A 12,354-nucleotide genomic window follows, 5' to 3' on the forward strand; every position below is an offset into this window, starting at 1 on the left:
CGAACGACTCATCAACTAAAATGCTGTTAAGATAAATATATTTTGAATTTTGCTAAAAATTATTTTTAAAACGTCATCCAGGAATAACTTATTTTTTAGGTTTATAATAATTTAACTTCCTGTTTGGAATTGATGACAAAACTCATCTAATGTCACAGTTTTTTTTAACTTGATGAATAGATGAATAGATGAATATTAAAGAATGATTTTGTGTCAAAGATTTAATTCCATTGTCTAAAATAACTAATAATAGTTAGTATCGAATATCTAGCATTTTCTTTAGCATTGAGATGGAGACTATTGACACTATTATATACTACTACTACTACTATTTTATATATATACTACTCTGTTTCTGCCCACAGTGCCATTTTATACTTGAATGACGGCTTTGATGGAGGCGAGCTGTTCTTTACTGACAGAGGTGCAAAGACTGTCAAGGTGAGTTCACTTCGCTCAGAAAGAAGACAAGTTATTATTAAAAAAAAAGTCAATTCAGGCTAAAAAAAACAAATGTGGTCCTTAAGTTTGCAATAATGACTTCACCCTGAAGCCGGCTGGAGGCACTGCTCCGTCTGCAGCTCTGTGACTCAGGTCAGACTTGACTCTTTTCTCACGTTCCTCTCTCGTCCAGGCCCGAGTGTCGCCCTCTTGTGGCCGTCTGGTGGGCTTCTCGTCCGGCCCGGTGAATCCACACGGAGTGACGGCGGTGACCAGAGGGCGGAGGTGCGCCTTGGCCCTGTGGTTCACCAAAGAGAAACTGTACAGAGACATGGTGAGGCCTCTTTTCATGACCTACCGAGCCAAAGATCGACCGTGAGCATAATCAACACCATTAAACAAATGACCACGTGAAATGTGTAAATGTCGTGATTCGGGCCGTCATCGCTCATTCAAACTACGATGCGAATGCAAATGAAGAGGTGGTGTGTGGCTCTGAAACCACGCACCTGCCGTGTTTTAGCTCTTTGCACTAAACTCAGGGGATAAGATGAGATAAGATGACCTTTATTTGTCCCACAAGGGGGAAATTCCAACGTTGCAACACAGATTAGGCACAGAAACAGATCAGGCACAGAAGTATAATCATAAAGAAACAGATAACTTAGAAAAAAACCTCTTAAACATATCCATTTTGCATTTACTCAATTAGCCCAGTATTTCCCACACATTTGCGGTTTGTATTTCACCAGACAATATGTACTCTGACATTTATCGAATGCGTATCTCGTTACATAGATATCCATTAAACCCGTTGTTAAAGGTTTATTCAAATAATGTTTTGATTATGTGCAATAAAATGCACTGGAGTCTCATGTTCGGGTTTATATTCAGCGGACGAACCTTTCTGTGTGGAGTTTGCATGTTTCTCCTCGTGATATTAAATAAATGTAGTTGTATTTTGATCGTCGTAATTATTATCTGGACGCTACGTGAATAATATTGTCGTTAAAAATGTAATAATGCCAAATCGGTCGATCATTCTAGATGTTTTTTGCTTTTCCGTGCAGGAGCGGGAAGAGGCCGAGGCGTTGTGGAGCGGGAAGAGCGCGGAGGAGGTCGAGAAGGAGGAGCCAGAAGGGGGCGCGGTGCCGGGGCGGAGCGGGCGCAGCCAGACGCCGGCCGGGAGGAGCGGCCGAGGGAGCGGCAGGTCGCAGGGGAGGAAGGACGAGCTGTGAGACGCAAGAGAGACCCAGAAAAACAATGTGATTTGACGACACATCTACAGGCCAAAAATGTTACAATGAGTTGATTTAAAAGAACAATATGTAGCTGCGCTCTAGAAATGACAACAAAATATAGAAACGCAATAAAATACATTGGAGAAAACAATTAAAAAAGGTTAAATTACTCAAATAAATGCACCACTGTTGCTTCAAAAATGGCAGCTCTGATTATGCAGTCGGATATAAATACATAGAGAAAATGTACAATTACAAATATTTCCAAATGTTCTAAGTATTGGGTGAACGATATCGACACAAATTAATATCTCTGTATTTTTTGGGTGATATTCAGAGTATATTTTAACAAAACATCAGGAATGAGCCTTAAATGTCTTGTTTAATCTATTACGAAACGTGAATTTATCATAAACTTCACAGAAATATCACTTTATACAGGTGTTTAGGAGATTACACGGGACACTATGAAACAACATTTGCAATTTTATACATTTTTCTATTTATTCTCCACCTCTACATCAAAAGGAAACTCCCAAAAATGTTCAATTTAGTAATAAACTTTGTCCAAGGTCCATTAAACTGCTTCATATTCACAATAGTACGTTTAAACTCGACGGGCCTGTAAAGCGTGATGTCATCTGCACCACAGAGTTCTGATAACAGGAAGAAGAAGAACAAAGTGAAAACATTTTATAATTTATTGTGTCCGGTCGATGCGATGAGACGGGCGTGGCATCGTGCTGTAAATGCTGAGTTTTGGATGAAGATTTTGCCTGTTTTTTGTTTTTTTACAGCTTGTGTTTCATGTGAAGAAAATAATAAATGACAATGATTGACTCTGCACTGCTTTGGTGATTAACGCTTTATCAGTTTAACATTTTACACTGCTGAATATAGAAGTGAAAAGATGTCATTTTTCAAGTAAGGAAAAGCCGGGATGTTTTTGGTTTTGTTGGAGATTACGCAAGTCGAGGTGCAATTTGGGGTTTGCAGAGCTTCCGTGTGATAGAGAGGTTCATTTGTATCATTTTTAGTAAGAGAAAGTTTATTATCTATGTATTTATTCAGACTTACGCACAGGGGAAACTCAATGTGAGCGATTCTGAGTAGAGTTGAATACAAAACACATGAAACAAACACAGAATATCTTGCTAAAATGTCAATAAAACAATCCAGAAAACATTAATTAATTGAACAGATTAATAAACACACACGTAGACATACAGTATGGAATAGAAATCATGCACAAATCCTGTCATCTGCAGGTACAAAATAAAGCAAAATGCAAAGATTGTGATGTTCAGTGACTTTCATGTTACCCATGGATACGATTGTGATCCCAAAATCTTTCCTCTTCCAGACAATGACATGGTTATCAAAAGTATCAATCAATGCTACAATTAGTGTCAAAATATTCATGTGCAATTACTGTCGTACTCACACGCAATAGTTTCACATTCATGTGCATATAACTGATGTAAATAGAGTGTTTATTTTACCATTATTATTAGTATTATCTTGTCTTACGCTAGCTGTTTTTATTTTATTTTATCTTTATTTTTCCCCTCATTCCTTATTAGGAAATGAGAGGTTTTGTCTATAGGAGTTTTTGTTTATAAGAGTTTTGTTTATAAGAGTTCTTCTATTAAGAGTCTTTTTTAAACTTCCTATAAGTTATCTGTCCTTTTCCTCTGTATCTACCTGCGTTGCAACAGTGAAATTTCCCCATGTGTGGACAATAAAGGAATATCTTATCTTATCTTATCTTAAAACTACATATTCCTTTGAACAATGAAATTCCACAGTTATGAGTTTAATCTTGAAAACACAAAGACAATACTCGTATTTTGTGTTGAATTATCTAGAGGTTGTTATTAGGCCCGAGCGCCACAAGCTGGCGAGAGGCCTATTAATCTCGTAAGGCCGTGCGAAGCACGGCTGCGAAAGTGCGCTCATTGTGTGCACGAAATCGAACGCGAAGCGCTCGCCCACTTCCAAACACTCACTAACGCACTCCTTCACTCACGCACGCCCCGTGCATACTAATTAGTAGTAGGAAAATGGAACATTACCGTTGTAAACGGGCGAAGCCCGTGCAAAAGTGCGCACTAAACGAGCACTTTAAATTGGGATGACGACCGAAGCGGTCGTCATCCTCATATAAAGCACTCATTTGCGCTAAGTAGCTCACGAATACGTTCCCCATCTCTTGCATGTTCCGTGCATGTAAGCATGTAATGCAAAAATTGAACATTATTACTGTATAGAGGGCCAAAAACACAAAGTGGGCGGAGCCCACTCAAAATTATCGAAAGTACCCGTCAGTGACCAGGGACCCACACCATGAGGTAGGAAAGCGCGAGCGCTTTCCGAAAATGTATAGTTCATGATATTTGAAAAATGGGAAACATTGTTTTCGCATCGGAATATTTAGGCCCGAGCCCCAGCAGGGCGGAGGGCCTATTGCTCCCGCAACGCTGCCGAAGGCAGCGTTGCAAATGTCTGACTAAACATTTTTGGTGCCCCGTCGCCCCTGGCAAGTACAGTGAACTAGCCCATGCCGAAGGCATGGATCATGCATACTTACTCCTGCTATGACAGAAATAGTCAACAATGAGTGAATTCTGCTTTTTGAGCTCTAATTTGACCCCCTGAACATGCTCAAAAACTCACCAAACTTTGCCCAAAATTCAGAATCGGCAAAATTTTTTATTTTTTCTGGGCCATTTTTTTTTTGTTAAAAAATGGCGCGACAGCGCCACCGACAAAAGTCAAAATACATTGCGCCTATGGGAGACGCCCCGGGGTCAACTTTGCCGTAGAGCTACGAAATTCGGGACACGCATTCCTCTCTTGAGGACAAAAAAAAAATGTTATTGTGGCCACGCCCCCAGACTTACCCTTTGCCCGCCATCTTCCTTTGAAAAAGAAAACAAGCTGAATTAGCCATTTTGTTCACGTCAAACTTTGACGAACTCCTCCTAGGGTGTTTTGCCCACCAACTTCAAAATCGGTGTACGTCCTCTGGACAAGTGGGGCATCTAAAGTTATCAAAATTTTCGGGATACCTTTTACGGTCTGTGTGCGGCGCAGCCGCAAAGTTGGACCACTTATTTTGGGATATTGCTAATCTAAAAATTGCTCCCATTTGATCAAAACGAGTCTGATTAGGACCAAATTTGAATCAGTTGTTAAACTTTCTAGTTTGGACCAGTTTATGATGACAAAATTGAAATGGGCGCGATAGCGCCCCCTACAGAGTGACCTTTAAATTAACATTGAAGGTCAAAAATTAGTTTTACCAAAATGTTCTAAACTTTACCCAAAATTCTATTTTGCCGTCCCGATCAAAAAAGCCAATCAGACAAATGCCTTAATTTTTACGGCGTAGTCGTAGCGATGACAGAAACCTCCCATGTTATCCCTATGGGAAAACCGCACAATCTCTCAAATATCCACATTTTTATGTTTCACACTTTAACAAACTCCTCCTAGTGCGTTTTGCCCACCAACCTCAAAATCGGTGTACGTCCTCTAGACAAGTGGGGCATCTAAAGTTATCAAAATTTTAAGGATAACTTTTACGGTTTCTGTGCGACGGAGCCTCAAACGTTTCCCAGACTATTTGGCCTTCAGAGTGGCCTAGAAACAATAGTTTTTCCAAATGACATGATATTTTGAACAAAATTCTAATTTGCCATCCTGATCATAAAAGTATGAGAGCCAAAGTCATATTTTGTACGGCGTAACCGTAGCGATGACAGAAACATCCCATGTTATCCTTATGGGAAAATCGCAGAATCGCTCAAATCACCACATTTTTACGCTTCACACTTTTATGAACTCCTCCTAGGGCGATGGTCCGATCAAGTTCATATTTGGAGAATATCATCTACACAAGCGGGGCATCAAAACTTATCCATATTTTGATTCTAAGTGCTACGGTCTCTGTGTGGCGGACCCGCAAATATATGTCAGAAATGGGAAAACAGCGAAATCTCTAAAATGACCACATTTTTACGCTTCACACTTTAACGAACTCCTCCTAGGGCGATTGCCCGATCAAGCTCATATTTGGGGAAAATCATCTACACAAACGGGGCATCAAAAGTTAGTCATATTTTGATTTTAAGTGGTACGGTCTCTGTGCCGTGGAGCTGCAAATATACTGTCACAAATGGGAAAAACGCCAAATCCTTGAAATGTTCACATTTACGCTTCACACTTTAACAAACTCCTCCGTGGGCAATAGCTCGATCAAGCTTTACTTTGGGAAATATCATCTACACAAGCGGGACATCAAAAGTTATCCATATTTATATTCTAAGTGCTACGGTCTCTGTGCGGCGGCGCAGCAAATTTGACTGACACTTGTGTTGATTTGCACTGGATTGGCCATGTCCAATGTGTCGCCGTCTGTCAAGTTCTTTTTTAATTCAACACACAATAAGGGCGCCATCTTTATCAAGTCGAAAGCGCAGAGTCGGAAGGCCGGCGGCCTGCGAGGGCCATTGGATGCCGCTTGCGGCTTTAATTAGGCCCGAGCCCCAGCAGGGCGGAGGGCCTATTGCTCCCACAACGCTGCCGAAGGCAGCGTTGCAACTGTCTGGTGCCCCGTCGCCCCTGGCAAGTACAGTGAACTAGCCCATGCCGAAGGCATGGATCATGCATACTTACTCCTGCTATGACAGAAATAGTCAACAATTTGTGAATGGGCGTAGCCCATTCACAAATTGTTGACAACAGCAGCGCGAAGCGCTGCATTCCTCCAAAAACCCTCCTGGCATCGTCCTGTACGCGAGAATCCATGCCGCAGGCATGGGCCATGCTTGTATCTGCTCAAATCAATGGAAGTCTATGGGGAGTGGGCGGGGCATCCCGACGGAATGGGGAGTGACGAGCGCGTAAGCGCTCGTAATGATGATTCCACCCCATGGCGGCATGGGGAAGGCTTAGAGCTTTCAAACGATGTATAATTTGTTGTTATAGTGGAAACGGCTATATTGTTTTTGCTAAAAATATTATTATTATTAGGCCCGAGCCCCAGCAGGGCGGAGGGCCTATTGCTCCCGCAACGCTGCCGAAGGCAGCGTTGCAACTGTCTGACCAAACATGCGGGCTGCGCCCGCATGTTTGGTACTTCGTCGCCCCTGGCAAGTACAGTGAACTAGCCCATGCCGAAGGCATGGATCATGCATACTTACTCCTGCTATGACAGAAATAGTCAACAATTAGTGAATGGGCGTAGCCCATTCACTAATTGTTGACCCTCCTGGCATCGTCCCGTATGCGAGAATCCATGCCGCAGGCATGGGCCATGCTTGTATCTGCTCAAATCAATGGAAGTCTATGGGGAGTGGGCGGGGCATCCCGACGGAATAGGGAGTGACGAGCGCGTAAGCGCTCGTAATGATGATTCCACCCCATGGCGGCATCGGGAAGGCTTAGAGCTTTCAAACGATGTATAATTTGTTGTTATAGTGGAAACGGCTATATTGTTTTTGCTAAAAATATTATTATTATTTTTATTATTATTAGGCCCGAGCGCTACAAGCTGGCGAGAGGCCTATTAATCTCGTAAGGCCGTGCGAAGCACGGCTGCGAAAGTGCGCACGTAGTGCGCACGAAATCGAGCGCGAAGCGCTCGCCCACTTCCAAACACTCACTAACGCACTCCTCCACTCATGCACGCCCCGTGCATACTAATAAGTTGTAGGAAAATGGAACATTACCGTTGTAAACGGGCGAAGCCCGTGCAAAAGTTCGCACTAAACGAGCACTTTACATATAAAGCACTCATTTGCGCTAAGTAGCTCACGAATACGTTCCCCATCTCTTGCATGTTCCGTGCATATAAGCATGTAATGCAAAAATTGAACATTATTACTGTATAGAGGGCCAAAAACACAAAGTGGGCGGAGCCCACTCAAAATTATCGAAAGTACCCGTCAGTGACCAGGGACCCACACCATGAGGTAGGAAAGCGCGAGCGCTTTCCGAAAATGTATAGTTTATGATATTTGAAAAATGGGAAACATTGTTTTCGCATCGGAATATTATTCTTTCTTTCTTTCTTTCTTCTTCTTCTTCTCGGGACCAACCCCCCTATTTTTCACCCAGTGAACATTGACGAAAAGTCACAAAAATTTGCACACCTCTAAAAATCGTGCCTCTCTACATTCTGGCTATATCCCTTTTCTAAAATAAAAAAAATTGGCGCGTCAGCGCCACCAAATGTACCAAAAATGCATTGAGAGATGGGAAATGACCCAAAAAAAAATCTGATCGTAGAATCATGAAATTTGGCGCAGAGGTAGATGGTGACAAGAGAAGTAAAAAATATTATTACGGCAACGCCGTCCCCCGAACCAAATGTCGGCCATATTGCTTCAAAAATGGCTAAACATGACTTCGGAGTTTTTCCAAACGTCGTACTTTTACGAACTCCTCCCAGGGCGTTGGCCCTAAAAAGCTGAAATTTGGTGAAAATGCTACTGAGGAGTGGGACATCAAAAGTTATCCAAATTACATTGATACCTCTCACGGTCTCTGTGCGGCGAAGCCGCAAACTGTAACTAAAATTTCAGAAATCTCCCATATTTAAAATTTCTGCCGTTTGCGCAGATAAAGTCCGAATTGCATCAAATTAGAATCAGTTGTTAAACTCTTTGCCCTAAACCTACTTGAAGTGAAATAAATTCATTTGGCGCCACAGCGCCCCCTACAGATTTTATATGGAGGTTAAATGTTTAGTTTTGCGAAATTATATGAAATTTGACACACAACTCAATTTTAGCATCCCCATCAAAAAAGTCAATGAGACCCATGTCATAATTGTTATGGCGTTGCCCAACGATGACCGAAACCTTTCATGTTATTCCAATGGGGAAATCGCCAGAACATGTTTACACTTTAGACTTTCACAAACTCCTCCCAGGGCGTCAGCCCTATTAACCTGAAATTTGGTGGGACTCATCTTCAGGGGTGGACCATCAAAAGTTATCCACATTTTCATTCAAAGAGTCACGGTGTCTGTGCGGCAAAGCCGCACATTTTGCCAAGAATTCAAAATAAAATAGCTTTTTGATGGTAAAACAAAGGGGAGAAGATGTGACAGCGTCACAGATTCAGCAGTAGGCGTAATAAAAGGACAATTGGGGCGCGTTAGCGCCCCCTCCTCTTGCGGCGTGGCGGCGGTGTGGCGGCGGCGTGGCGAGGGCCGATCATTGCCGCTTGCGGCTATATTTGTATTTCTTCTTATAATCTTGATTTTATGTTTTTAACTGAAACATGGCTTGACAAAAACACAGGAAATGTAGTTCTGATAGAATCTGCTCCACCCAACTTTAAGTTTGAATCTGAAACACGAGAAAACAAAAAAGGGGGTGGAGTCTGTGCCGTCTTTAGAGATGAAATAATTACCCGCAGGTTGTCTTTTGGGGTGTTTTCATCATTTGAGTATGTATCCTTTAAAATGGAGCTAAAACGGTCTCCATCCATTCTCTTCATTGTTTTATACAAGCCTCCCCAGCACTGCCAAAGTTTTATTGATGATTTTACTGAGATGCTTTCAGTCATATGCACAGACTTTGATGGTTTGGTCATTACAGGTGATTTCAATGTGCATGTTGATAATATTTGTGACAGAAACGCTAAAGAGCTTGATGCTGTCCTTGAAACCTTCAGTCTTACTCAGCATGTGAGAGGCCCCACCCACAGCAAAGGACACACTCTAGATCTCATAATTACAAAGGGGGTAAATATTTCAAATGTTAATGTGATCGATGTTACTCTGTCTGATCATTTCTGTGTCTTCTTTGACATGTCTGTTTTTCCTAAACCACCGGTTGGTCCTGCAGTTGTTCAGAGGAGACACATAAATGATGGCACAGGTGCACTGTTTATGGAAATGATAAACTTTGAAAATGTCTCATGTTCTAATGTAAATGATTTGTTGAACTCTGTTACATCTAGTGTTTTGAATGTTCTGGACACCATCGCCCCTGTAAAGGCTAAAATGGTTAAAAATAAGCAGAAGGCGCCGTGGAGAAGTGATGATTCGGTCAGGGCACAGAAAAGGGAGTGCCGCAGGGCCGAACGGAAATGGCGCAAGTCAAAGCTCCAGGTTCAAAAAGAGATTTACAAAGAGAAGCTGAACATATACAACCTAATCTTATGTAGAACTAGGGAAAGACATTTCTCTGAAATAATTGGAAGCTGCAGTAACAACTCGCGTGTCCTTTTTGCCACAGTAAACAGATTAACAAACCCTCCTGCTCAGCTGCCGTTAGAACTCATTTCCACATCCAAGTGTAATGAGTTTGCATTATTCTTTAATGACAAAGTTCAGGGCATTAAAGATGCTATAAATCCCACAATGCAAATTTACCCTAAAACCACCAAGACACTTAGAGCTAACTCACTTTGCACCAGTAACTGACAAAACTGTCCATGAGATCATCACCAGTCTGAGTTCATCTACATGCTGCCTTGATGTGTTACCCACCAAATTTCTAAAGTCTGTGCTGAACAGTTTGTTAGCATCACTCACATAGTTAACATGTCGCTTCAATCTGGAACATTCCCAATGTCTTTGAAAACTGCGGTCATAAAGCCTCTCCTAAAGAAGAGCAGTCTTGATGCCGCAGTACTGAGTCATTACCGGCCCATCTCTAATCTGCCATTTTGGGGCAAAGTCCTTGAAAAGGTTGTTTACCAACAGCTCACAGATTTCCTCTTAGTAAACAACTCATTTGATGTTTTTCAGTCAGGTTTTAGACCTCATCACAGCACTGAGACTGCTCTTGTCAAGGTGACAAATGACATCCGCCTGAACACTGACACGGGCAAAGCCTCAGTCTTAATTCTGTTAGATCTGAGTGCTGCTTTTGACACTGTCGATCATGGGATCCTCTTACAGAGACAAGAGGACTGGGTGGGCATCACTGGCACTGCCCTAAACTGGTTAAGGTCCTATCTGGAAGACAGGAAGTACTTTGTTGAAATTGGTAGCTGTGTCTCAGACGACATGACCTTGACCTGTGGAGTGCCCCAAGGGTCAGTCCTGGGTCCCCTTCTGTTCAACCTCTACATGTTGCCGTTAGGTCAGTTGATACGTAGTGAAAATGTGTCCTATCACAATTATGCAGACGAGTCAGATCTATGTTTCACTGTCGACAGGTGAATGTGGACCAGTGGCTTCACTCTGTCACTGCATCCAACAGATCAGTGTGTGGAGCAAAACAACTTTCTCCAGCTGAACTCAAACAAGACTGAAATAATCGTTTTTGTCACAGAAACAAAGAGAAAGTGTTAGCGGTCACCTCCAGAGTCAGAGTCGCTCAAAACCTACAAACCAAGTTAGAAATCTGGGAGTAATAATGGACTCAGACTTGAACTTTAATAGCCACATCAAATCAATAACATCAGCAGCTTTTTACCATCTAAAAAACATTGCCAAAATCAAAAATATAGTGTCAAAACCAGATTTAGAGAGACTTATCCATACATTAGACTGTAACGGCCGCTCACTGGTCTCTCCAAACGAGCTGTAAAACAGCTACAGTACATCCAGAACGCTGCTGCTCAGGTCCTGACTAGAACCAGGAAGTACTATCACATTAGTCCTGTTCTCAGGTCTCTGCACTGGCTCCTGTGGCTCAGAGAAGAGACTTTAAAGCAGCTCTGCTTGTGTACAAGTCTCTCCATGGCCTAGCACCAAAGTACATCTTGGATATGTTAGTGCCATATGAACCTCGGACTCTGAGGACCTCAGGGACCGGCCTCCTGCTGGTGCCCAGAGTCAGGACTAAACATGGACCGGCCTCCTGCTGGTGCCAGAGTCAGGACTAAACATGGACCGGCCTCCTGCTGGTGCCAGAGTCAGGACGAAACATGGACCGGCCTCCTGCTGGTGCCAGAGTCAGGACTAAACATGGACCGGCCTCCTGCTGGTGCCAGAGTCAGGGCTAAACATGGACCGGCCTCCTGCTGGTGCCAGAGTCAGGACTGAACATGGACCGGCCTCCTGCTGGTGCCAGAGTCAGGACTAAACATGGACCGACCTCCTGCTGGTGCCAGAGTCAGGACTAAACATGGGGAATCTGCGTTTCAGTTTTATGCAGCTAAAATCTGGAACATTCTTCCTGAAGATGTGAGACAGGTTCTGCTCTGGCAATGTTCAAATCTAAACTAAAAACAGTTTGAATTGCCTTTTGTATGAAATGTGCTCTACAAATAAACTTGCCTTGCCTTACATCTAAACATCTGACAGACTTACAAGTGCAATTTTCCACACATGCCATTCACTTCTGAGTTGTTTGAAACATAAGGATAATTGAATACAACCCTCCCTTTGCGTGGGCATTAAATATGTTTACATTTTAATTATATGATTTAATCTTTGTCATTATCATCATTTCAATTACTAATCAAATGAAACAAGAATACTGCTGGTTTCAGGGGAAACGAGGAAAACACTTGTAAACAGGACGTTATGAGGCGGCTCCACCGGTGGGCGGGGCTCACTCAGACTAGGATCAATATGAGAATATGAGAGTTGAAACGTCCAGATGATTACAACTGAATCTTTATCTACAATAAATCAAGTATATTTAATGAATCATATTTGTATACATTTTTAACCTAATATATTTAAATACATTTTAGG

At 42.3% G+C, this 12,354-nt stretch overlaps 1 protein-coding gene across 1 annotated transcript in view; it reads left to right on the plus strand.

Moving 5' to 3' along the window:
* The window catches only part of p3h3 (prolyl 3-hydroxylase 3), a 22,143-nt gene extending 19,676 nt beyond the window's left edge, over nucleotides 1–2,467 (plus strand). The window contains exons 14-16 of the mRNA XM_072461508.1: nucleotides 366–441; nucleotides 635–775; nucleotides 1,512–2,467. Of these exons, the coding sequence (XP_072317609.1) occupies nucleotides 366–441; nucleotides 635–775; nucleotides 1,512–1,679 (385 nt within the window). The 3' untranslated portion in view covers nucleotides 1,680–2,467. The remainder of the gene's footprint in view (nucleotides 1–365; nucleotides 442–634; nucleotides 776–1,511) is intronic.
* Nucleotides 2,468–12,354: the final 9,887 nt, after the last annotated feature.

Source organism: Eucyclogobius newberryi, unplaced genomic scaffold, assembly GCF_026437365.1.
Source record: "Eucyclogobius newberryi isolate DKJ021-1_F unplaced genomic scaffold, fEucNew1.0.hap1 SCAF_3, whole genome shotgun sequence".
Classification (NCBI taxonomy): Eukaryota; Metazoa; Chordata; class Actinopteri; order Gobiiformes; family Gobiidae; genus Eucyclogobius; species Eucyclogobius newberryi.